At 43.7% G+C, this 23,562-nt stretch overlaps 2 protein-coding genes across 4 annotated transcripts in view; one reads left to right on the top strand and one right to left on the bottom strand.

Moving 5' to 3' along the window:
- CC2D1B (coiled-coil and C2 domain containing 1B) overlaps positions 1-10,203 on the top strand; it is a 48,355-nt gene extending 38,152 nt beyond the window's left edge. For all 3 annotated transcript variants that reach the window (XM_044302271.1, XM_044302269.1, XM_044302268.1), the window contains exons 19-25: positions 238-311; positions 436-494; positions 981-1,032; positions 3,083-3,182; positions 5,425-5,518; positions 7,647-7,775; positions 8,997-10,203. In XM_044302271.1, coding sequence (XP_044158206.1) covers positions 238-311; positions 436-494; positions 981-1,032; positions 3,083-3,182; positions 5,425-5,518; positions 7,647-7,775; positions 8,997-8,999 — 511 coding nt within the window. In that variant the 3' untranslated portion in view covers positions 9,000-10,203. The remainder of the gene's footprint in view (positions 1-237; positions 312-435; positions 495-980; positions 1,033-3,082; positions 3,183-5,424; positions 5,519-7,646; positions 7,776-8,996) is intronic.
- A 7,414-nt stretch (positions 10,204-17,617) lies between these two features.
- Positions 17,618-23,562, bottom strand: part of ZFYVE9 (zinc finger FYVE-type containing 9) — a 39,691-nt gene continuing 33,746 nt past the window's right edge. The window contains exons 13-18 of the mRNA XM_044301588.1: positions 22,757-22,907; positions 22,354-22,434; positions 20,724-20,886; positions 20,515-20,620; positions 18,983-19,159; positions 17,618-18,890 (exon numbers count right to left, since the gene is read on the bottom strand). Coding sequence (XP_044157523.1) covers positions 18,729-18,890; positions 18,983-19,159; positions 20,515-20,620; positions 20,724-20,886; positions 22,354-22,434; positions 22,757-22,907 — 840 coding nt within the window. The 3' untranslated portion in view covers positions 17,618-18,728. The remainder of the gene's footprint in view (positions 18,891-18,982; positions 19,160-20,514; positions 20,621-20,723; positions 20,887-22,353; positions 22,435-22,756; positions 22,908-23,562) is intronic.

Below are 23,562 nucleotides of genomic sequence, written 5' to 3'. Positions count from 1 at the left end.
GATTCTCCGGCCTGTACAACGCTCAGTGCAGCCCCAGGGGAATCCGTAATCCCATACACAGTGGTGTACAACAGTATGGATGAACTTCAGGTGTTTATTTCACTAGAAAAAGTAAAAAATATATAATAACTAAAGTATATTAAAAAAATTTTTTTAGCACATTTACACTAGGTTTTAATAAAGTGTAGCTGAATGTTTAGGTACGCTGTAATATTGCTTACTCTCTTCTTTCCACAGAGTTTTCTCAGAACTCAGTAGTACAGAGATGCTGCTCATTATAGTTCGTGGCATTAACCTTCCGGCCCCATCAGGTGAGATTCATACCGTATCGTGGTCTCCAGTCACTCCGTATTGAGCCTCTCCATGGGTTTTGTGCTTTTTGCTTATTTTCTTGTTGCAAGCATTAATCGACCGTGTATTTGTCTCATTACACAGGAATGGCTCCAAATGATTTGCATGCATTTGTGAAATTTGACTTTCCATATCCAAGTACGGTAAGATACGTAACATTTTTAAAGGGGAATTGCCACAGCTTCTGACGTGTCTGTTTTAGTAAATCATTGTACTCCCCATAAAAGAACAGCTCCGGAGCATCTTGTCTTAGGACTCAGCATTGTCCTGTTTTTCCTCCTAGAAATGTATGAATAAATTGTCAAGTGGGTGGTGGTGGTCCTACACACTCGCACTGTCCAATCAGTGCTGACACCTCATGTAGGGACACACCACTTTAATAATATCACCCATAAATGTGTATTCATAAATGTTTAGGAGGAATAACAGGAATGGCACAACACAGTTATAAGAACAGATGCTCCAGAATGGTTATTTCATGGAAAACACAAGTATTTACTAAAAACAGACATGTCAAGAGAGATGACGTGTCCTCTTTAAAGGCCACCAAAATATTCATAGCTTGAAATGCATGCTGCGGTAGACATCAGGCCACAGCCATATAACATGTCCCTTGTTGTGTTTCACAGGAACAGCCTCAAAAGAATAAAACCTATGTTGTTAAGAACACCAACTCACCAGGTCAGTTTCATCCTGCAGATCACAGGGTATTGCTGTATACAGATTTTCCGATTTAACACCAAATCACAGATTTTTCGTAGAATACTGTATGTACTGCTTTAATGATTTATGAATTCCAGTCTCACCCCTGATCTACTGAACTGTTATCATATGATATCAGTAGTTCATCAGCAGTCAGACTGGAATTCACAACATGTTGTAAGTTCACTTCACAGGAGCGGCATTCGTGCCAGGACATATACTGCTCACACATGGAGCGTGTTTCCTGGAATAAATACACTCGTCTGAAACTAGCCTAAGGCTGAGTTCACACTTCAGTTATTTCCATCAGTTAGGGCACTTTCGCACTAGCGTTATTCTTTTCCGGTATTGAGTTCCATCCGAGGGGCTCAATACCTGAAAAAGAACTGATCAGTTTTATCCCCATGCATTCTGAATAGAGAGCAATCCATCCAGGAGGCATCGGGATGTCTTCAGTTCAGTCCCTCTTGCGGTATTTGGCCAGAGAAAATACCGCAGCATGCTGCTGTATGTTCTCTGTCCAAATTTCCGGAACACTTGGCATTATTGTATATTGAAATGCATTAATGCCGGATCTGGCACCAAGTGTTCCGGAAAAACGGATCCGGTTTTCTGTCTGTGCATGTGCAGACCTTTTAAAATTGTGAAAAAAATAAATACTGGATCTGTTTTTCCGGATGACACCAGAGAGACGGGTCCGGTATTGCAATGCATTTGTGAGACGGATCCGCCTACAAATGTTATCCGTTTGCATACGGATTTCTGGATCCGGCAGGCAGTTATGGCAACGGAACTGCCTGCCGGAATCCAACAACGCAAGTGTGAAAGTACCCTTAGGCTTCATTCAGACATCCGCACTTTGGGTCCGGATCAGTTCCGTAACTATGCGGAACGGGTGCGGCCCCATTCATTTTCAATGGGGACGGAAAAGATGCGGACAGCACACAGTGTGCTGTCTGCATCTGCATTTCCGGTCCGCAGCTCCACAAAAAAAATAGAACATGTCCTATTCTTGTCTGCAGCTACAGACATGAATAGGCATTTCTATTGGGGTGCTGGCCCGTTGTTTTGCGGATCCACAATTTGCGGATGTGTGACTGGACCCTAATTGTGAGGCCAAACCAGGTGCGGGTCAGAAACACAGAACCGGTGCAGATCTTTCTATTATACCTTATCTCTGTGTAAGCTTCACTGCTGGTTTTGGTTTACAATAACTGAAGTGTGAACTCGGCCTGACAGGCACTTTGGGAAACATTGAGACTGGGTTATGCCTAATGTATGTATGGCAGTGGTGGGGATGACAGAGAAGAGCACCACAGTTAAAGCGGTTATCCTATTTCTCAAACAGCGCCCCCCCCCCCCCCCCCCCCCCCCCCCCCTGTGCCGGGCCCCTCACAGGTAAGGCTACTTTCACACTAGCGTTTTTTGCGGATCCGTCATGGATCTGCAAAAACGCTTCCGTTACAATAATACAACCAACCGCATGCATCCGTCATAAACGCATCCGTTGTATTATGTCTTCTATAGCCATGACAGATCCAACATGAACACCATTGAAAGTCAATAGGGGACGGATCTGTTTTCTATTGTGCCAGATTGTGTCGGAGAAAACTGGGGGGGGAGCAGCGAATGGCAGGCAGGGACTGGGATGAGCCTCCCTAGCGTCACCTGGATGTACAGGGAGAAGCAGCGGCGGTGCAGGGACCAGGACCTGCGCAGGAAGCAGGGTAAGTATATTACCTGTGAGGGGCCCGGCACATGGGGGCGCTGTTTGAGAAATTGGATAACCCCACAAACGATCCAATTACCAGATGAAGAAGTGTTTCGCTCATTCATCGGGTAATCGGCAGTGCATTTACACACCGCCCGATCATCGCTAACTAACATTACTGTAAACGCTCATTAGCAGTGATCTGTTCAATTCTCGGCCTGTGTAAAGGGCCCTTTAGAATCTGTGTTTGCACGTTTAATTAAGTTTTCGCAGGATGTTGCCTATTTTTATTTATTTTTTCCTCCTTCCAACCCTCAGAATATGAACAGACATTTAAACTGAACATTAACCGCAACCACAGAGGCTTCAAGAGAGTCATTCAGGCCAAAGGCGTCAAGTTTGAGATCTTCCATAAGGGGTGAGATTGTGGTGCTGAGTGCGTCCTTAGATGATGTTCTTTTCTTATGCAGAATGTTGCATCAGCTACAAGGGTTGAAGGGCAAATACAGACACAGTCTAAAGCCTCATGCACATGATCGTATGTATTTTGCGGTCCGCAAAAAATATGGATGACATCCGCGTGCATTCCGTATTTTGTGGAACGGAACAGGTGGCCCCTAATAAAACAGTCCTATCCTTGTCCGTAATGAGGACAATAATAGGATATGTTCTATTTTTTTTGCGGAACGGAAATGCGGACATACCGAAACGGAATGCACACGGAGCACCTTCCATTTTTTTTTTTGCGGGCCCATAGAAATGAACGGTTCCGCATATGGTCCGCAAAAAACCCGGAACGGTCACGGAAAGAAAATACGTTTGTGTGCATGAGCCCTAAAGCTAAGTCCACATCTGCAGCAGATATTGGAATGGGCATAGCCGGGGCCCGCCTAATCACATCGACTATAATAGCATTTGTTGCATTTCTGTCGTGAATCCTGGCATTCTGCCAGACAGAACACCGGCATTCATACCGGAAACCTGACAGAATCCATTACGCTGGGTTCACACCTGAGCGTTTTACAGCGCGTTCAAACACGCTGTAAAACGCTTAAGACATGAAAACCAATGCTTCCCTATGGGAAGGGTTCACACCTGGGCGTTTTACAGCGCGTACGAACGCGCTGTAAAACGCCCGACGCTCAAACAAGTACTTGAGCTTCTTTGGGGCGTTTTGACGCGCGTTTGTGGCCATAGGACACTGCAGTCAATGACACAAACGCGCGTCAAACGCGCGTTTACTATTACAAAAAACGCGCATAAAACGCGCGTTTGAGAAACGCTCAGGTGTGAACCCAGCGTTATAGTGAATGGTGTCTGTCTATGCCGGATACAGCAATGCCGTTATTCTGTTCCTCTGCCGCAGGTGTAGATTTCTGCTGAATTGTGTACTTGGGTCTTATCTATAGACAAGAGAATTGTATACTGGGATTGTTATCTTTCCAGAAATCATTACTGCTCCAGCTGTCAGTACAGACACTTATTCTCCGGATCTCCATAGCAATCCTTTTCACTCCAGATGTCTGTAGCGATCATTACTACATCAGGTTTAAATAAAAACAATAAAGCTCAAAAAATAGGATTGATGGACATTGCTATTAAAGTCAGTAAACTGGCAAAACGGTACAATGCATTTCGAGGTTGTGCTAATCTCTTCCTCAGGTACATAGCTGGAAACAGACAATGGCCATATGGGGTTATCCTGGGAAAGATGATGATGACCTATCCCCAGGATAAGTCATCATTATCACATCGGTGGGGGGCTGAGTCCTGGCACCCCCACCGATCAGCTATTTCAGGGAGCCGCCCTGCTCCCCGGCGCTCTAGTGAGTGCAACCGGCAACCGGCTCCCGGCAGCTTTCCAAGGACAGCGCCGTACATAGGCCAGCAGCTCTGCTTGGTATTGCAGCTCAGTCCCATTGACTTAAAGGGGCTAAGCTGCAACTAGATCATGTGACCGATGTACAGTGATGTCACTGGCCTAGGAAGCGGCTGCAGTGCTCGTAGATCCCCACAGATCTGATACTGATGACCTGTCCTGAGGATAGGTCATCATTGTCTTTTCCAGGATAACCCTTTTACGGCTCATACAGAAAATGACATAATCCACATTGTTTTACCTGTGATAAGTTTTTAGTGTCAAATGTCAATGAAAATCTGTAAAAGATAATTGTGGCTGTGTACATCGGTACAAATGTAAATCGGTACAAGCTACTATAAAAATTCCCGGGTGAACACAACAGTAATACAATAAATGTAAAGAAGACCTTACCAATCCTTGTCACTCTTCCCCTTTTATTTACCGTTTTATCTTCCTTTATTTAAAATCCCCCCATTCTTTTCCTTGATATTACTAAATTGTAATGTTACTATTTTCTGTTGCCCTGTATCCCTATGTTAAGGGAATACAAGGTCCACGCAGGTTACATTAATGTTTGAAAACGAGATATACAATGTATATTTCTGTATGTAATATTCTATTTCTTTATTGAAAACAATAAAACATGTTTAAAAAAAAAAAAGAACACAACAGCTACAGAATACAACTGCAAGGATTCGGGTAGGTCCTTATTACAGCGGATGTATTAGTAGTTCAGGTCATAATCACTGTGGATGTTCTCAGTAGCTTTATTCATTGCTCTTATTCTCCTATCTAATAGAGTATTCTTGCTAAAGAGCGATAAACAGATCGGTACAGCAAGTGTTAAACTGGACAAGTTGGAGACACAGTGTGAAATCCGGGAGATTGTGGAGGTAAATGATTTATGTAATCATATGTTATTCCTCCGGATAATATCACCGCTGCTTGGCAGAATGTCAGTAATGGATCCACATTCAGCTCACAATGCTATTAAAGGGATTATCCCATGAAAATTATTTATCACCTATCCACAGAATAGGTGATAAATGACAGATTGCAGGGTTTGACCGGTAGGGGGCCCCACAGTCCCGAGAATGTGGGTTCCCTTTCTGAATGGAGCAGTAGAGCACATGCCGATCCACCGCTCCATTAATTTCTATGGGCCTGATGGACCGCTATCTATGCCAGCCCTCTGTAGAAGTGAATGGAGCATTGGATTGACGTGCGCACTACCACTGCATTCAGAGAGAGGAAACGGGGAACCCTCGATCTCAAGAGTCTCAGTGGGCTAACCCCTTCATAGGACATCTACCAGCAGGATCAACCCCATTACACCATGGATAAGGGCTGACTTCTGCATATTAAAAGCATTCCTATTATTAAAAGATCAATTGTGCTTAGTGTTGAGCGAATCAAAGATCCAAAGTCGATTAGTTAAAAACTTAGTTTGAATGCTGTATGGAGATCTGTCCCGTACAGCATTAAAATGTATGGGCTCCAGCGAGGTAAAATTCTTTGTCACCTAAGTCTCGCCAGAATAACTTTGGACTTCAATTTTTAAACTTGAAAACCATTTTAAATGTTCAATCCGAAGTCTGCTTCAGTACCGGATGGTACCTCGGTATCTAAGCCGACTTCAGATCAAAGTTTTAAAATGTTTTTCAAGTTTAAAATTTGAAGTCCAAAGTTATTCCAGCGAGACTTCGGTGAGAACCGATTTCCCTCGCCGGAGCCCATACATGAGACGGATCTCTGTACAGCATTCAATCGAAGTTCTGAACGAATCGACTTCAGATCTTGGATTCGACGCTCGCTTCGCTCAACACTAATTGTGCTGTGTGGAGAAATCACTGTTTTACTTCATATGCACGCGAGGAGGATTTTATTTATTATTATTATTATTGTTTTCTACTTTGGACTCCCAACTTTTTTTTAAATGGTCTTTTGTTAAAAAAAATTGTCTTCTACCGCATTCAGTTTCACTGCTCTGACGGCTCAATGTGTACCCCTTATGTCTAGTTTCCTGACAGCTCACAAACACTCATTTAAGCTAGCTTCTTTTCAGTTTGATAAGAATTTAATGAGTGCGTATAAGCTGTCCGGGAACTATATAGAAGGGCTATAGATCGAGACGACAGAGTAGTTCTCTGACGGGTTTTACTGAGGAGGAGAAGCAACAGTCTGCAGATGCAGTGAAACCGAAGCCTGAATAAAACAAACTGTTGAAAATGTGTAATAAAGACCAATTGGAAAAATTATTGTAGTCCAAAATAAGTAAAATGCAAGTATAATACGTATTCCCAAAAGGTGTCCAGAGCCTACAATGCACCTAGGGCCGGCCCTAGCCGCTCTGTGCACCTTTTCTCCTTTACCCCGCAACGCTGGAGACTCCTCCCTTCAGTTGATGGCTAGGGCCAGGGGAAATGACGCTGCTGATGCCTAGCCTTGTCTGTCGAGGAAAGGGCAGTGCCAGAGTGGAGGAGTTAAGGTGCACCAAATTGCTAGGGTCCACCCTTGGAGCACATAAGCCCTATTTGTATATGAATTAAAACACTGATTTCGCTATAACAGAATAGCAGATCAGCATAAGTAAGGTATGGTTTTAAACGGCAAGCTCAGCCATACCAGGCTTTATGCCTTGTTTACTAGGGTTGATCCTGCTGACAGATGCTCTTTAATGTTATTATAAAAAAGGGATCTGCAATTTTGTTTTTCTGTATAAACAGTGCCACCCACAGGAGGTGTCTGGTATTGCAGATAAGCTCCATTCACTGTAATACTAGCTATCGACAGGTTAAAAACAAACAAACCCTTTTTCTAATCGCAGTCTGCAGATAGTCTATCATAAAGCTTGTCTGTGTATATATATCTTATGTTGCCAAAAACATCAATATCCCATCTGAGAGAAGCAGGAAAACTGCTTTGGGGTATGACCGTATACTCTGCATAAGCACTCTCATCTGTGATGGGGAGATTTACAACTGAAGACCTTTTTCTTTATAAAAAATCCTCTTGTTTCAGGTGTTTGACGGAAGAAAATCAACAGGGGGGAAGCTGGAAGTTAAGATTCGGCTCAGAGAGCCTCTGAATGGACAAGACCTTCAGATGGTGACAGAGAAATGGCTGGTGATGGATCCAGTGACAAGGAAGGTAATTATAACTGTAATTAATAGCCTTATTAGTCCACAGAGTCTGACTTCTCTTGCTGTTTCCATGGTTACAGACTACAAACAAACCCTGTAGTCAGATTTGCATACTTGTCTCACTTCACTCCTTCTTGATCAACTACAAGAAGCAGATAAACTTGAAAAAATAAGAGGAAGCAAAGGTAGTGGAGTAACACGGATCAGACTGTGCCGGGAATAAGAGACACTTAGGAACTGTTCACATGGAGTCATTTGCAGGCAGCTTTTGGCACAGATTCTGTGATCTACACCTCCCATTGTTTTCAATAGGGGATGGCGCTGCTGTTTATGTGGTGACAGTTTATGGCTGTGACTAGGGATGAGTGAATCGACTTCGGATGAAACATCCAAAGTCGATTTGCATAAAACTTAGTTCTAAGGCTCTATTCAGACGTCCACATTTTGCGGACCGCACATTGCCGGCACTATTAGAATATGCCTATTCTTGTCCGCAATTGCGAACAAGAATTGGACATGTTCTATTTTTTTCGGGTACAGAATTGCGGATCCGGAAGTGCGGGTCCGCAGTTCCGTATCCAGGCAGCACATCGTGCTGCCCCATAGAAATGAATGGGTTCACAATTCCGTTCCACAAAATGCGGAATGAAATTGCGGACGTGTGAATGGACCCTAATACTGTACGGAGCATTCGCTTCAATGAGCCGAATTTATTGCTTCGTGAAGTCTCGCGAGACTTTGTGCAATAACTTCATAAATTAATTTGTACTGTAAAAAAAACATTTCCCGAACTCTGGTTCGGTTCCAAGTGGTAACTTTGCTCATCGGAGCCAATACATTGTGCTAATACTGTACGGAGCAGGAGCTCAGTACCGTATTACAAAGTTTTATGCAAATCGACTTTGGATGTTTCATCCGAAGTCTATTCGCTCATCCGTAGCTGTGACCATTCCAAGAATGGACATATATGTTCTTGGCACACAGACACCGCTGGAAATGGCAGTGGGTGTCTGCTCGCAGTTTAACTCCATTGAACGGGGTTTAATCACAAGCTGATGCAGCACTTTCAAACTGAGAAACCAGAGAGGTTCCTGCAGCAGATTTTGCCTTTGCAAACAGGGCCTTTGGTCTGCATAGGAGCGCTACACACTATAGTAAAAAAAAAAAAAAAAAAAAAAAAAAAAAGGGTTGTAATAATGCACTGTAATGTTTTTTTTTTTTTAAACAGTGAGTTGAGACGGTGCAATGAAGATGCTGCCTTTTCACTCCCATGATAGCCTGCTAAGACAGGAGTCTTACAGGCCGAGACAGGAGTTGCATACCAAAGGATGTCCCACAGCATCAAAGCACATCAGGGGAAGGCCGTCTAGATCCAAGGATCACATTAATTTATCACTGCAGAATGTCCGCCGCCATGGCCCATACACCAAGCCGGCCCCTCCACCTTACTAACAATAGAGCTTGGTGTCTCTCTCTCTTACGTAACCTCTGGCTTTTCATGTGTTGAATGTAAATCAGGATTTTCTAATCTGATTATCAGAAACCAGTGCGATACAAAGCCAAGGAGGTACAGGAACGAAACTAGCAGCTGCTTGGTTGCGAAACACTATTCTGGCAAGAAGCGGGTTTATTGATGAACCCTATACAATGCAGTTCAAATGCTTCTTCTTGCTGGGGGAATTTTTCCACTATGGATTTGCTTTTGGTGCTGAAATGCTAATTCTCCTGGCCGGCACAGCTCATCGGGCATACATAGCTGTAATCAAGTTACAGATTCATTTACAGAGGCTTGTGCCCTGAAGAAACAGCTGCACTGAGACCATTCTATATGTAGGAATTGGTGTTGAATCACCCTGACTTAAGGGTGTCGTAGTCACTTCTTCACCCACACAGGTGGCATCAGTGACAAGGACGTACCCTTGTAGGGATCACCCAAGCATGACTACTCTGGCAGGGAGAGGCTCTGTCTTTCCCTGTAAGTGCCTTTAACCGATTCAGTCTGTAGACTGTGGGGGTCATTGAGTTCCGTCACGTACGTTTCCAGCTTTGTCTGTTCTTTGTGCCTTTTAAGACGGGCTGTATCTCTGCGGCAGTAGTTCTCAACCTGGGGCTCTCCAGCCATTGCAAAATGACAACACCCGGCACGCTGGGAGCAGTCATCTTGCGAGGACCACAGGTTGGAGACGACAACAGAAGTCATATGCAGATTAACCCTTTCAGGCCAAACACCCTGGTTGCAGGCCTTTGACAAAACAGTTTTCGACGCTTTTTATTTACGTAGTTTATCACCTTCATTGAGATGTTTGTGCCATGTGTAAAGCCTAAATGTTCAGACTGTTAAAGGAAGCCATTTTTGATTTTGATTTATTATCTCACTGGACGGTACTTTATGGCGCTGTTGTATCTACTGCATAATAAAATAAATTGAAATTGGGGCACCTTTTCTGTCTGTCTGCTTTCAGGCTCCACGTTGTAGAAAATACAATATTAACCTTTTGCATTACAAAATAAAATTTGTTTATTAAAAGAAAAATACATTTTATAGTCAAAAAAACCATGTTACATAATGATTGTACTCAACCAATGGAGAAAGCAAATTAATTTTTTTTTTTTTTGTTAGTTTTTTTTCATCAGAACAAGTGAGGTATCATAGGATCTTCCTGGGGAGCTTGTAAAAATCCAGTGATAGCCATGCAGTTGTCACATGCTTAGATACCCTCTGAATGCACTGTACATGGGAGAATAGGTATCATACCTGCCAGGCACACATCTACTAGCCAACTCTCCCCAGATGTTTGCATAAATTAAAGCAATCGTGTGTTGTGATTTAAGGGGTTCTCCAGGATTAGAAAATAGGGTCTGCTTACCCCCTCCTCCTAACACCGCACTATTCTTGACCACTGACTGTGTCTGGTGTTGCACGAATGCAGTTGAGCTGCAATATCTAATGTGTCGATGGGCAAGAGAGGCGCTGCTTCTGAAAAATAAAAAGCAGATCCCATTCTCCAATCGTAGACACCCCCTCCTTAGGAAAACAGTGAGGAAATTGTCACTATGTGCCATCCATCATACGTATTTATGCAGCAAAGTTATTGCATGCAACAGTCAACATAGAAAATGGACCAATCCGCGCATACACAGGAGGCACAGGGGTGTCGCCGCCACCCCCCCTAAAAAAAAACCATCTCATATACCAAGTTAAGAGGACACCATAAAATTGGGATGTTTTTGATTGTTATAAAGGTTCAGCTTTGATTTTCCAATACAGGTTGGTCCAAGTGACCTTACACAACGATAGCCGGGCATGGAAAGTGCACCCAACAGCAGTACATTGACTCAAATGGTCACGCTCAAAATGAGAGATTTCCTGACAGGGTGGCAACTGCACTATAAGCCCATCATCAGGGACAGGAGTACAATTTATGAAATCAAGGGTTCAGTAAATCATGCTGCTTAGGTCTAAGATCAGGACCTGTTGTACTGCATAGCCCCCCCCCCCCTCCCTTCCATTCTAGAAAAAGGTAGCCATGTGTTTCGTATCACATACAATCCCCAGTAAGGGTACCTGTACACTGGTATAGGTGAATGTGTGCAGAAGAGCCACCCAAATTTCCAAGCTGCTTTCTTCGCATTTTTGCACCAAAAAACTGGTTGGTGCCATTTTGCTGCAGATCTCACCCTTGATTTGAAAAGGGCGGAATCTGCAGCTAAAACCACAAATATAATTGACATGCTGCGGAGCTGGAAATCCGCATGGCAGATCAATTTCTAGGCAGAAAAAAACATTAGTACAGGGTACATAAGATTTCTTGAATCTCATACACTTTGCTGGTACTGTACTATGCTGCGTTTTTTTCCGCACGGGAAAAAGGTTCATGTTCTGCAAGTAGCCCAAGGGTGAATTCACACACTGCAGAATTGTTGCTGAAACGTCTGTGACTATCCCGTTCATCTGAATGGGACTTGCAAAAAACCATGCAACATGACCCCAAATCTGCCATGTCTGCATTTACTGCAAAGGTGCTCACAATCAGATCTAGAACATCCCAATATGTAAGATTGAAATAGCTTATAAAAGCTGCATCTTATATAATCCAAACGTGTATGTATATGATCTGATTGTGCAAACCAGACCTCTGTGGGAAAGTAGTGATTATGCAGGGATTTATTTTTGGGAAGGGGAGGCTTACTGCTATTAAACCAATTGAGGAACACTACAGCTAGGACCCTTTCCCAGTCTGAAATGCAAATCAGGGAGCCTCTAATGCAAGAACCAGCAACCTTCACCACTCCAGCTGGTGTGAAACTACAACTCCCAGCATGCACACTTAGCTGTTCTTGTAACTCCTATACAAGTGAAAAGAGGATGCTGGGAGTTGCAGTCTCAGAACAGCTGAAGTGCCGGAGGCTGCTGATCCCTGTTCTAATGGCTTCACTAAATGAGGTGGATTAGGCTGGAGCTACGTGGCATATATTAAATTACTCACATATTTGGGAAGGGGTGTGGCCAACTATTTCTAAAACTCATGACAGATTAACGTGGACTCCATATATTTCCTACTGCAAAATCCTCATCCTTTTTCCACTAGAAAATGCACCACTTCCGTCCACGGGCTGTGTCCGGTATTGCAGCACAGTCCTAGGAACTGGGCCGCAAGACCACACACAAGCACCGGACCTTATAATAAAACCTGCCTCCCCCACATTTCACCGTCTCTCCTGCAGCATATAGAAAGCGACCGGTAGGCATGGAAATTAAATGGCCGTTTCCGGCAGCGTGCAGTTTAGGAACGCTAGTGATATCATGGACAAGAAACAAACACACAGGAAATAAAAATAAAAAACAGGATTCAGGACACACAAGACAGATGGCATGTTTAATTGTCCAACAGATAAGACATTCTCAGAGTTACAAAGGCAGAGAGATTTCTTCTATAATGTCCCAGATTTACAGCGACTGAGAATCGGCATTGTAGAAAGTCTTATGTACACACAGGAGGGGCTATGATACTGGGACCAGTGACTGGAGGAGTATATGGGAAGGGCTGCTGGGAGCTCAGGGGACGGAGCGGTTTTGAGAGATTTGTCCAAGGATAACCACGAGGCTAAGTAATGACTATTCATTTTGCATATTGAAAATATCAACTCGCCAACGACTTTCCCCATATACACGACCATGAAGTTAATCCTATATTATATATAATACTGCTTTTAGGTTCCAAAATCCACCCCCCTCCCCGCCATCCATGAAGTGATTGCATAATCCCAGGATATTGCTACAACATGGCCTATTCTATATGAGATTATAGGAATATGGCTCTTTGGGCAATCCGAGCAGCAGCCGGGTCAGACCATCATGGTGGTTCAGGCGTTGCAGAGGAATAGCACATTTATGTAACGCTGACATGACCGTGCCAGCTACATCAGAAGTGAAATGGAATATAACCCCGGGTATATAAATGTGCACACGGGTGCTACTGATCTAGGGCAACATCTAAAAGGGCCACGCAGCAGATACACAATGAATAATAGACTTCTATTATGACGGAATGCCTCTAAAGGCATTACGTTATGCATTCCATCATAGAATTGTGTTATGGTCCGTGGTAACGGAATCCATAAAGCAATTCACCTTTTACCACCAAACAAAGTGTGAACGAATTCCAAAATCTGAAATTCGCTCATCTCTAGGTCCGACACCCGGGACCCCTGCCAATCAGCTGTTTGAGAAGGCACCGGTAGCACCTTCTCAGCATGCACAGCACCGTATATTGTATAGCACCTGTGCATGGTATCGCACTCAGCCCCATTCACTTCAAGGGGGCTGAGCTACTCCTAGGACATGACCGATGGACGTGACATCACATGGCCTAGGGAAAGCTGCAGGAAAACCACTGCACTAAATCCAGTGCAGATCAGATACTGATGGCCTATAGTTCATCAGTCAAAAGAAATATAAAAAAAAATTGGAAAACCCCTTTAAAGTGAAATTAAGGCTAGTTTAACTTAATCTTTTCCCACAAAACCATATCAAGCTGCCGACAGACCGGACGCATACTCAATGTGACAGGTTCCTTTGAGTGATTCTGGAAGAAAATAGCCATTTTTTTAAATCTCAAAAATCTTCGTTTTTTTTTTTAAAAAGCCAATGGATGAACCTGATTCTCTATCTACGTCACCAGCAGCCCTAGCAATCACGAGAACGGAGGGTCCCCGCAGCCGCTGTCTAAATGAAGCAGTAATGCACATGTTGGTCAGCGGTATCATTGACATCCATAGCATTGTCTACAACGGGTCCATACAAATCAATGGAGCAGTGAACGGACATGCGCACTACCACTCCATTTAAAGACAGGACCTGGACCCCTTCATTCTCGCAATCACTGGGTGTCTCAGTGGTGGGATCCCCAGAGATCCAACATTAATCACCTACCCTGTCAACAGCAGGCAAATTATTATTATTTTTTGGGGGTGGAGGGATAACCCCTTTTGGAGGTTAAGATGTTGGCAGCTCATATTTCTTGAAGTAACGTACTTTACTTATAGCAATCGCCTCTACTCAAGACACCTCTGGGCTTAGAACCCTGAATTATAAAATAAGTAATCCTTATAGTCAAGCTAAGACGTTAATACCTTCTTAAAGGGTTTTCCTGAGGCCTACAATCTGATGACCTAACCCACAGGGTAGGTTAACCATATTGTTTGGGGGTCCGACGCCTGGCGCCCCCATGATCAGCAGCAGCAGTGCAATTGTTGAAGTAAACAATGTACAGAGCAAGAACACCACAGCGCCGTACACTGAGTAGTGGTCATTTTCAGGTACTGCAGCTGATGCTCCTATTTAAAGGAAATGTCACCAAAATGTTATCTGCCAGATAGCGGCACAAACATCTGCTTTTATTTTCTGATGGCAGAATTTATCTATTCTGTCCTTGTACAATGACCTCTGCACAGGTCACAGAGCCTAGAAAACTCTACCATAGAAGTCAGTGAGCTCCCCTCCTGACCATTGTGTCTATGGACCATGGGGCTGCCGTAAAGCAATTTTCTTAAAGGGGTTATACATGACCTATAGCACCCGCGTCACTTCTGATGCCCGCACGGCCACCACTACATCTCCCTGTCACATGGATGAAAACATCCGGCGTGGGGGTGGGGCAGCCACTAGCAGGCCGCGATGGGAACGAGCCTCCCTAGCTGCACCAGTGATGCTAGGGAGGCTCGTTCCCGTCGTGGCCTGCTACTGGATGTTTTGATCCGTGCGACTGGGAGATGCAGGGGTGGCCGTGCGGGCATCAGAAGCGACGCGGGTGCTGGGGAGCGGGGTAAGTATAATCTACAGTGGCGCCTATTAGGCTTAGTGGCCAGTTCGAAAACTGCAGGATTTTATCCTTTTTTTAAATTATAGATATTGACATGGAAAATTAAAAATAACCATCAACATTCTTTAAAAATACATTAAACTTAAAAACGAGACTTAAATAGGTGACTTTCTGCTGACGAGTTCCCTTTAAGGGAAATGAAGCTCCATACACGGTTTACTTCTGGAACTGAAGCTGCCGCTAACATCCCATCTGTAAAGGGTGCCAGGTATCGGCCTGCCAGCCATCTGATACGTATGATCTACTCTATGGATAAGGCCATCAATAGATTGGTCCAGGAAAACCCACTTTTACGGCTTCATCACTTGTACTACTTTGTTAGTGTTTTAAATACATAAAAAAGGCAATTAATTTTAAGCATTTTTGGGGGTATTTTCATTAGTGTTTTTTCAAGTCCTGTGAAGAAGTCTATGGGGGGAAAAAAAGCACCATAATGAAAGCATGATACATTTTTGGGAAAAAAAAATAAAAAAAAAATGTAAAACACACTTTTTTAATAATTTGCTGCTGAATTTAAGGTAACATCCCTCTGCATCATTTTGGACAAAGGAAAAAAAACTGTTACAAAACAGCAACAAATGCCACAAAAAAAAAAAAAAAAAAAAAAAAAGGAAAAATGCTGTGTGTGAATCCAGCCTAAGGGTCCATTCACACGTCCGTTTTTTCTTTCCTGATCTGTTCCGTTTTTTCAGGAACAGATCAGGACCAGATCTGGACCCATTCATTTTCAATGGGTCCTGGAAAAAATCGGACAGCACAATGTGTGCTGTCCGTTTCCGTTGTTCCGTTCCGCATGTCCGTTTAAATATAAAACATGTCCTATTCTTGTCCTGAAAAATCGGATCCTGGTACAATACAAAGTCAATGGATCTGCAAAAAACGGATGACATTCCGTATGTCATCCGTTTTTTGCGGATTCCGTTCCTGGAAACACATAACAAATATATATTTTTTTTTTTCAATTTTTTTTCAAAGAAATTCAAACAACTTTATTTGATTATTGAAATGTATACATGTTTCCGTTTTTTGCGGATCCGCAAAAAAACGGATGACATACGGAAACATTTTCAGGAACAACGGATCCGCAAAAAACGGACCGTTTTTCAGGATGAAAAAAAACAGGACGTGTGAATGGACCCTAAAGGGGATCTTTACTTACCATCCAGTGGAGCATCGGGGCCTCCCGGTATAGGACGTACCCAACGGGGGATCAAATTGATTACTGCCAGAGTCTGACCAGAAGCTGTGAATATAGATGACACCTCTTCAGAGGACCCGTCACCATTGTCTGACATGTCTGCTTTACTAACTTACTTGCATTCAGCATGAAACACCTTTACTTAGAACTCTGCATTGTGCCATTCCTTTGTTACTCCTCCTGGAAATGTATGAATATATGGACAACTCTTCCCTATGTTAGAAAGGTTATGTCTAGTGTTGAGCGAACTTCTGTTTTAAGTTCGGCTTCCGGTTAGCGGAGAATCCCGATATGGATTCCGAATTCCGTTGTGGTCCGTGGTAGCGGAATCAATAATCGGCCATTATTGATTCCGCTACCACGGACCACAACGGTATTCGGAATCCATATCGGGATTCTCCGCTAACCGGAAGCCGAACTTAAAACAGAAGTTCGCTCAACACTAGTTATGTCATGATTAATGTAAATAAAAAAAATGAAAATCAGATCTCATATAGGGCATGACAGTCTCTTTCTAACAAACTTTGAACCAGCCCTGTATCTCCCATGGATCCAGAGATCTCCACATTCATAGCTCCAATTGCTCTGCTAGATTTATTTCAAGCAGGCAGCTCAGGGGGCGTGCACTTTCTGCTGCAGCTCTCTCCCTTTCACAGCTCGGGGAGCATGTCCTTTCTGCTGCAGCTGCTGGCAGTTGAAGGCTGGGACTGAGCCTGTACATCAACATCAGTGAACGGGACAGAGAATAAAAAAAAAAAGGGGCAAACAGTAGGTGGCGCTACGCAGATAGATTTCAGTGAACAACAACTCATGCAATTACAAAAACGTATTCAGATCCAAGTGCTGGTTTGAAAAAACGTTGAATATTTTTAGTGGGACAACCCTTTTAATAGGGTGTTTGGTTAAAGTATGTGCACATAAGAAGAAGAATGGTGACAACCAGTGTCGGACTGAAGTCCCTTGGGTCCACCAGAGGAAATGAGGGTCTATCCTCTGCGCATTTTATTTGGGGTGCATTATGGTCGGAGCAAGATCCTGGTGGGCCACTCCAACAAGGGTAACAACCAGCAATTTACTCACATATTTCCAGGAGGAATAACAGATGAAAGACACAATGCAAAAACTGTCCATTTGTGGTGATTACAAGGATTTACAAAAACATACACGTCAGGGGAGACTAGATCAGTAAGAATACCGTGACTTTCTATACCAGGAACAGAAGATGTTCACTTAGATGCTGGATAACCCATAAAGACGTGAGAATGTAAATTACTGTAACGACGCCGTAAATTTATGAAATGACAGATGTAATACTGGGACACTAACATGGTGAATAAATATGGGAAGGATAACAGACAACCGGGTAGAGGAGAGCGAGTCGGGAATCGCTCTCCAGAAGCTGAAATTCATGTACATAAATTAAAGCAGTTTATTTGGTGCATTAAACCATGGCCGCCCCCGTAACAGTCCTGCTCTATGGATAGTGTCAGGCCGAATCCTGTCTGGTGGCCACGCGGGCAGAAATACTGCAGCTGTCGTAGGATTGCCAATACCGGAACGCAGTGTTCAGAACTGTAGAGTGCAGCCTGTGGTCTCGAAGACGAACATGTAATGTAAACGTAACCTCATCACCGTCCACCGGTGGATCGCAGGGTCGGGTATGGGTTTGGAAATCAGCTGCTTAACGCATCGTCTCAGATCCGCTTGCCTCCATGAGACGACAACGTTGACCAAAAAATAAATGACTTGTGCGCTCCTGAATAGTATAAAATAATATTGCTGCCCTTTGCTAATAAGAACCAGCGCAGCGATCAGCAACTGGTTTCATGCACTTGCGCTGGGAGGTGATATCAACACTTACAGGCCATGTATCTCGGTCTTCCTTGCCATGCATTGTACATAAGGATACAAACCAAAACCGGTTAGGAGGTTCAGGCTGGTCTTTAACAGTGTAAACTTGAAGAGGATGAAACAGTGATATAGTACGCGAGCAGAAAACGTTTGCAGCGATGATTTCAATGAGGTCAGAGTGAGATTCCTGATTGTATATAGGACGTTCGTTGCCTTGCACTTATGAGGGTCTTTCTGCATCTCTTTCTCCCTCCCTTCTGCCTCATCCAGGATCTCCTGTGTAACGAATCCCAGGGATCGGCAGATTTTCTATGTCACCGCTCGCCCTCTCTTTGCAACCTGACACTGTCCATTGGCAATGCATAGAAGGTTTAAAGCATTCTTGTGTCCGCCTCTCGCACCCTGACCTACTACTAGTGTTAGCAAAAGAAAAAAAACACATGAATCTTCCATGATTAAAGTGCAAATGGTTCAGCCAGCGGCAGTTTGTCTTTTTTTTTTTTTTTTTGAGGACGCACTTATTTCATCCCTATGAGATGTTTTCCAAGATATAAAAAATGAGTTCCATGGTTACCGGGCCCTCATTTATCTGGCATGTGCCCCCATGTATCACTGGCACCAAGGCACTGTCCAAATCATGGGTGTAGCGAGGAGGCAGAGGTTGCCCGTTACTTCCTGCTTGGTATCCGACCTGAAAAAAAAAAAAACACAAATACAAGCCAATGTTGTGGTTGAGCTTCACCCCGTCATCATAGTACCCACAACCCCGATCTCGAATCTTACCTGGTCTGAGTCCAGAGTGACCCGCAACCCCAGTCTGGTCATCCCATCTTCTTTTAGTAGCTTGAGATGTGGACAAAGTGCAAGACAGAAAGCTTTGGCCACATTTTCGGTCAGTCTACTGTGGTCGGCGGGATCACTAAGGCCACTCTGCTGTTCCTCAGTGTCCAAGAAAAATACCTGCAAGAGGTAAAAGTTATGGAACCAGGGCTGTCTTGCACAGGGATGCTCAACCTGTGGCCCTCCAGCTGTTGCAAAACTACAACTCTCAGAATGCCTTAATAGCTGTATGCTGTCCAGGCATGCTGGGAGTTGTAGTTTCGCAAAAACTGGAGGGCCGCAGGTCTAGCACAAATGTGACTTACAGCTTGTTTCCTTTTCAAGTGGGTTTTCTAGTTTTAAGGAAAGCTTAATGACTACACAGAGGATACTTTTCAAGATCTCCACTTGCTGTCACTCAATGGAAACATTTCACTGTATCAGCGTTTTGTAATGAGCCTCGCACCGGTGTCAGCTAAACATAATTGCAGGGCATCTGTCAGCAGATTTGTACCTATGACACTGTCTGACCTGTTACATGTGCACTTGGCAGCTGAAGGCATCTGTGTTGGTCCCGAGTTCATATGTGCCCGCATTGCTGAGAAAAATGATGCTTTCATTTATGCAAATTAGCTTCTAGGAGCAACGGGGGCGTTGCCATTACACCTAGAGGCTCTGCTCTCTCTGCAACTTCCACACCCTCTATAGAGCCAGGTAGTGTAAATGTGATCACGCCTGGTCCTGTCAATCAAAATGCAGAGGGAGCAGAGCCTCTAGGAGTAATGGCAACTCCCCCATTGCTCCTAGAGGCTCATTCCCATATATATATATATATATATATATATAAACATAATTTTTCTCAGCACTGCGGGCACATATGAACATGGGACCAACACAGATGTCTTCAGCTGCCAAGCGCACATGTAACAGGTCAGCCAGTGTCATAGGTACAAAACTGCTGACAGATGCCCTTTAAGGCCCTTTTACACTGCCCGAACATCGAGCAGATTATCTCTAACAAGCATTCATAAGAATGCTCGTTAGCGATAATCTGCCAGTAACAATCTGCCAAAACGATCGTTCATGCGGTCATCTAATTCATCTTCCTGCAATAGATCGTGCTGTGTAAACAACACTCTGCTGCCGGCAAACAATGATTGTGTATGGAGCAAGTGAGAGAATTAGTGATCGCTCCTCCGTATACCGTAGAGGATATCGCTGCATGAAAATACAGTTTCTCCTTCACTGACGAGCCAGTGATCTTTAGGATTGAACCCTTCCTTCCCGACAACCGTCTGCTCGTTGAGCAATGTAAAGGGGCCGTTAGTTTGCAAGTGCAGTGAGCAATGGGTAGTGGTAGTACATGCCGTGCACGGTAAAAGAAGCCATGAAATAATGTTATGCTCAGATTTTAGCATAATTTTGGGATGTCCCTTCTCCTGTGTTCTACATTATATTAGCCTCTTTCCCTGTCTCAATACATCCATAATCCATACCTCAGTCCAACGAATGATTTTGCCATTGGCTTTGTATTCGGAGCCATGGGAAATCTTGACGCTGGTTACAGACTCCAAGGCTTTGCCATCAATTGGGCTGGAAACACTATGGAAAGAGAGCAGATTGGATACAACAAGCCACACAGATGACCAGAATAGCCATGTTTCCATCCATATAATACAGTACTGCACACCTCACAGCTTCTTACCCCTTGTTGAAGTTTTTGTCATCTTCCACCCATTGTACATAGACGTGTTCCTGCGTCTCCTCGGCATCCGCCTTCCCACAAGTGATGGTGAAGTCTTTCATCTCCCGCAAGGCTTGTCTTAGGGCATCCATGCTCTCCGCTGTGATCTGAACCATCACTCCGTCTACACACAGAGAATGAATAATGGAGAACATGATCTATTCGCTTTGATTATATGACCTCTACAAATGCCATTAACAATGGGTTTTGTTCTCAACATGTTTATGACACACGCCGAATGTCTATGTAAGCCCCCATTCACCTGGCATCTGTCTGAGTTGTATGTTAGCCTACTATTTTCCTTGTATTGAAAAGTTCAATCAATTGCCCTTTTTTATGCAGAAAAAAAAGTATGTCATACAGCATACATATTTCACACAGAGAAGTGTGTCTATGGGCACTGAATGCCCACACAGTGCAGACATTTCCAGGCATTTCCTGCGTATCGAGCCTGGACCAGGAAGGGAAAAGCAACAGGGCACCAGACTAGCGTCGGAATGGCAATGGCTTGGGGTCAGTGTGGGAATTCCACGCTCAGGGCCCTCTTCAATTAACAAGAGTGGAGAGCAACTAGAAAAAGCATCTCTCCCCCTGTCTGTGAAGGCCCCGGAGCATCCAAGCGCTTCACCGATTTCTATTGTGAATATGTAATGCATTATTTCCCGTCCGGTGGCGTCGCAGGGAAACTGTACAGTTACTATGCGTTTCACCCCATAGATTACAGTCGATCTTTCTGTCTTCCAATCAGAAGATAGACAAAAGGCCAAAAACTAAACATTACGAAGCATAGAATATAACTGTTTCATTAATAAAGGACATTTCGTGTCATATAGTATTTGGAAGCTCTTGCTATCACAGATACCTGCTGTAAGACATATCAACCCCTTAGTGACAACGCACCTGCTGTAAGACATATTAACCCCTTAGTGACCACGCAAACTTTTTTTTAAATCGCATTCCAAGAGATATAACTTTAGTTTTTTCATCAATATACTTGTATGAGGTCTTATTTTTTGCAGGACAAGTTCTAGTTTTTAATGCACCATTTTGGGTACATGATTAAAAACCAGCTGTTTAGCTAAAACCCTATAGGTTTACGTCAGTAAAAAGGTGCATTAATGGTCACTAAGGGGTTAAGAATAGCAGTCATTTCATTAACCCATTTAAAGGACATCTGTCAGCAGATTTGCACCTATGACACTGGCTGACCTGTTACATGTGCACTTGGCAGCTGAAGACATCTGTGTTGGGTCCATGTTCATATGTGACCGCATTGCTGAGAAAAATGAAGTTTCAATATATGCAAATGAGCCTCTAGGAGCAACGGGGGCATTGCTATTACACCTAGAGGCTCTGCTCTCTGTGCAACTGCCAGCAGTGAAATCATCATCCCATCTGGCCCTGTCAAAGTGCAGAGGGGTGGCAGTTGCACAGAGAACAGAGCCTCTAGGTGTAACGGCAATGCCCCCCTTGCTCCTAGAGGCTCATTTTTCTCAGCAATGCAGACACATATTAACATGGGACCAACACAGATGCCTTCAGCTGCCAAGTGCACATGTAACGGGTCAGCCAGTTCTCTGGGCTCGCTTACCTTCTACAATGCTAGACTTTGCCAGGAAGCCAGAAGACGGCTTAAGTGCTCCACTGAAGACAAAGAAACTGGAACCGGTAACTGAAGAAATACAGAGAAGCCACATCAGCATTGTTGCCATCTTCCAGTCCAGAATGTTTTGATGACTTTTAGGCTACATTCACACGACTGTATCAGTTCTACAGCCCACAATTGGCGGATCCTCAAAATACGGACCCTGTCCACATCCGTATGTCCATTCCGCAAAAGGATTTGCTTCAAAATGCAGACTGCAGACCCTTGAAGTCAATGGGTCTATAAAAAATGCGGATGCCACACAGACCTCATCCGCGGTTTGCGGACCACAAAATGCATACAGGCTTGTGCATGTGGCCTTATGTAAAGATGTACGCCGTGTCATTACCTTTGCGTGGCTGCTTATGAATACTGATGGCTTGTGTTTGGTAATTGCCGTCATCGTTCTGCACGCACACCAAGTGGGAATCTGCCTTCTGGTTGAAGCATGTGCCCCCGGCCAGGACATGTTCATTAGATTTGTTCATGGCTTTCATCATCTGATTATCAGGAAGCAAGAAAGAAACAGAACAAAGAAAAGAGAAAATAAAGTTTACTGCAAACTGCAAGGAAGATAAACCATCTCAACTCTCTCTCTATAATGTAAACGGATATAGCTGCAGACGGCCATAAAGCAGCTCTGTTTGAAAGCGTATGTTAAATACCAAGAACGTGATCAGATCCGACCAGAATAAAGCAGGGAAACATTTCCCGAAAGCTCTGTTCTGACAGGATCCAATCCCGTCCCAGGCTTCTTATAAGGAATCATGTCATGGCATCAGAATGCAGCCCCATGATAATTACATCACTGATGAATGCAGTCCAGTATGACGTCCCAACCAAAATAGAGGCTCAGACCTTAATGATAAAATTGAGAATTATCTCACATTAGGTAACTACCATGTATTGCTCAATACGTACATGCCTATGGCAAAAAAATATATATACAAATTCCTATAAGAGACTACCAGACCGCATGAAGTCAATAGCACACTATTTGCAAAATTCATAAGAAAAAAAAAAATCCATATATTAAAAACAAGTGCAGGAAAATGGCGGCATCAACCGGAAGGGGGCACAATGGTAACAATTCACACAAATCCAACAAAATAATTTCAAGTTAAAGTGAAAATGCAAAAAATGATGATACAAAAT

This window comes from Bufo gargarizans, chromosome 7, assembly GCF_014858855.1.
Source record: "Bufo gargarizans isolate SCDJY-AF-19 chromosome 7, ASM1485885v1, whole genome shotgun sequence".
NCBI lineage: Eukaryota > Metazoa > Chordata > Amphibia > Anura > Bufonidae > Bufo > Bufo gargarizans.
This window is presented reverse-complemented; position numbering and strand designations above follow the sequence as displayed.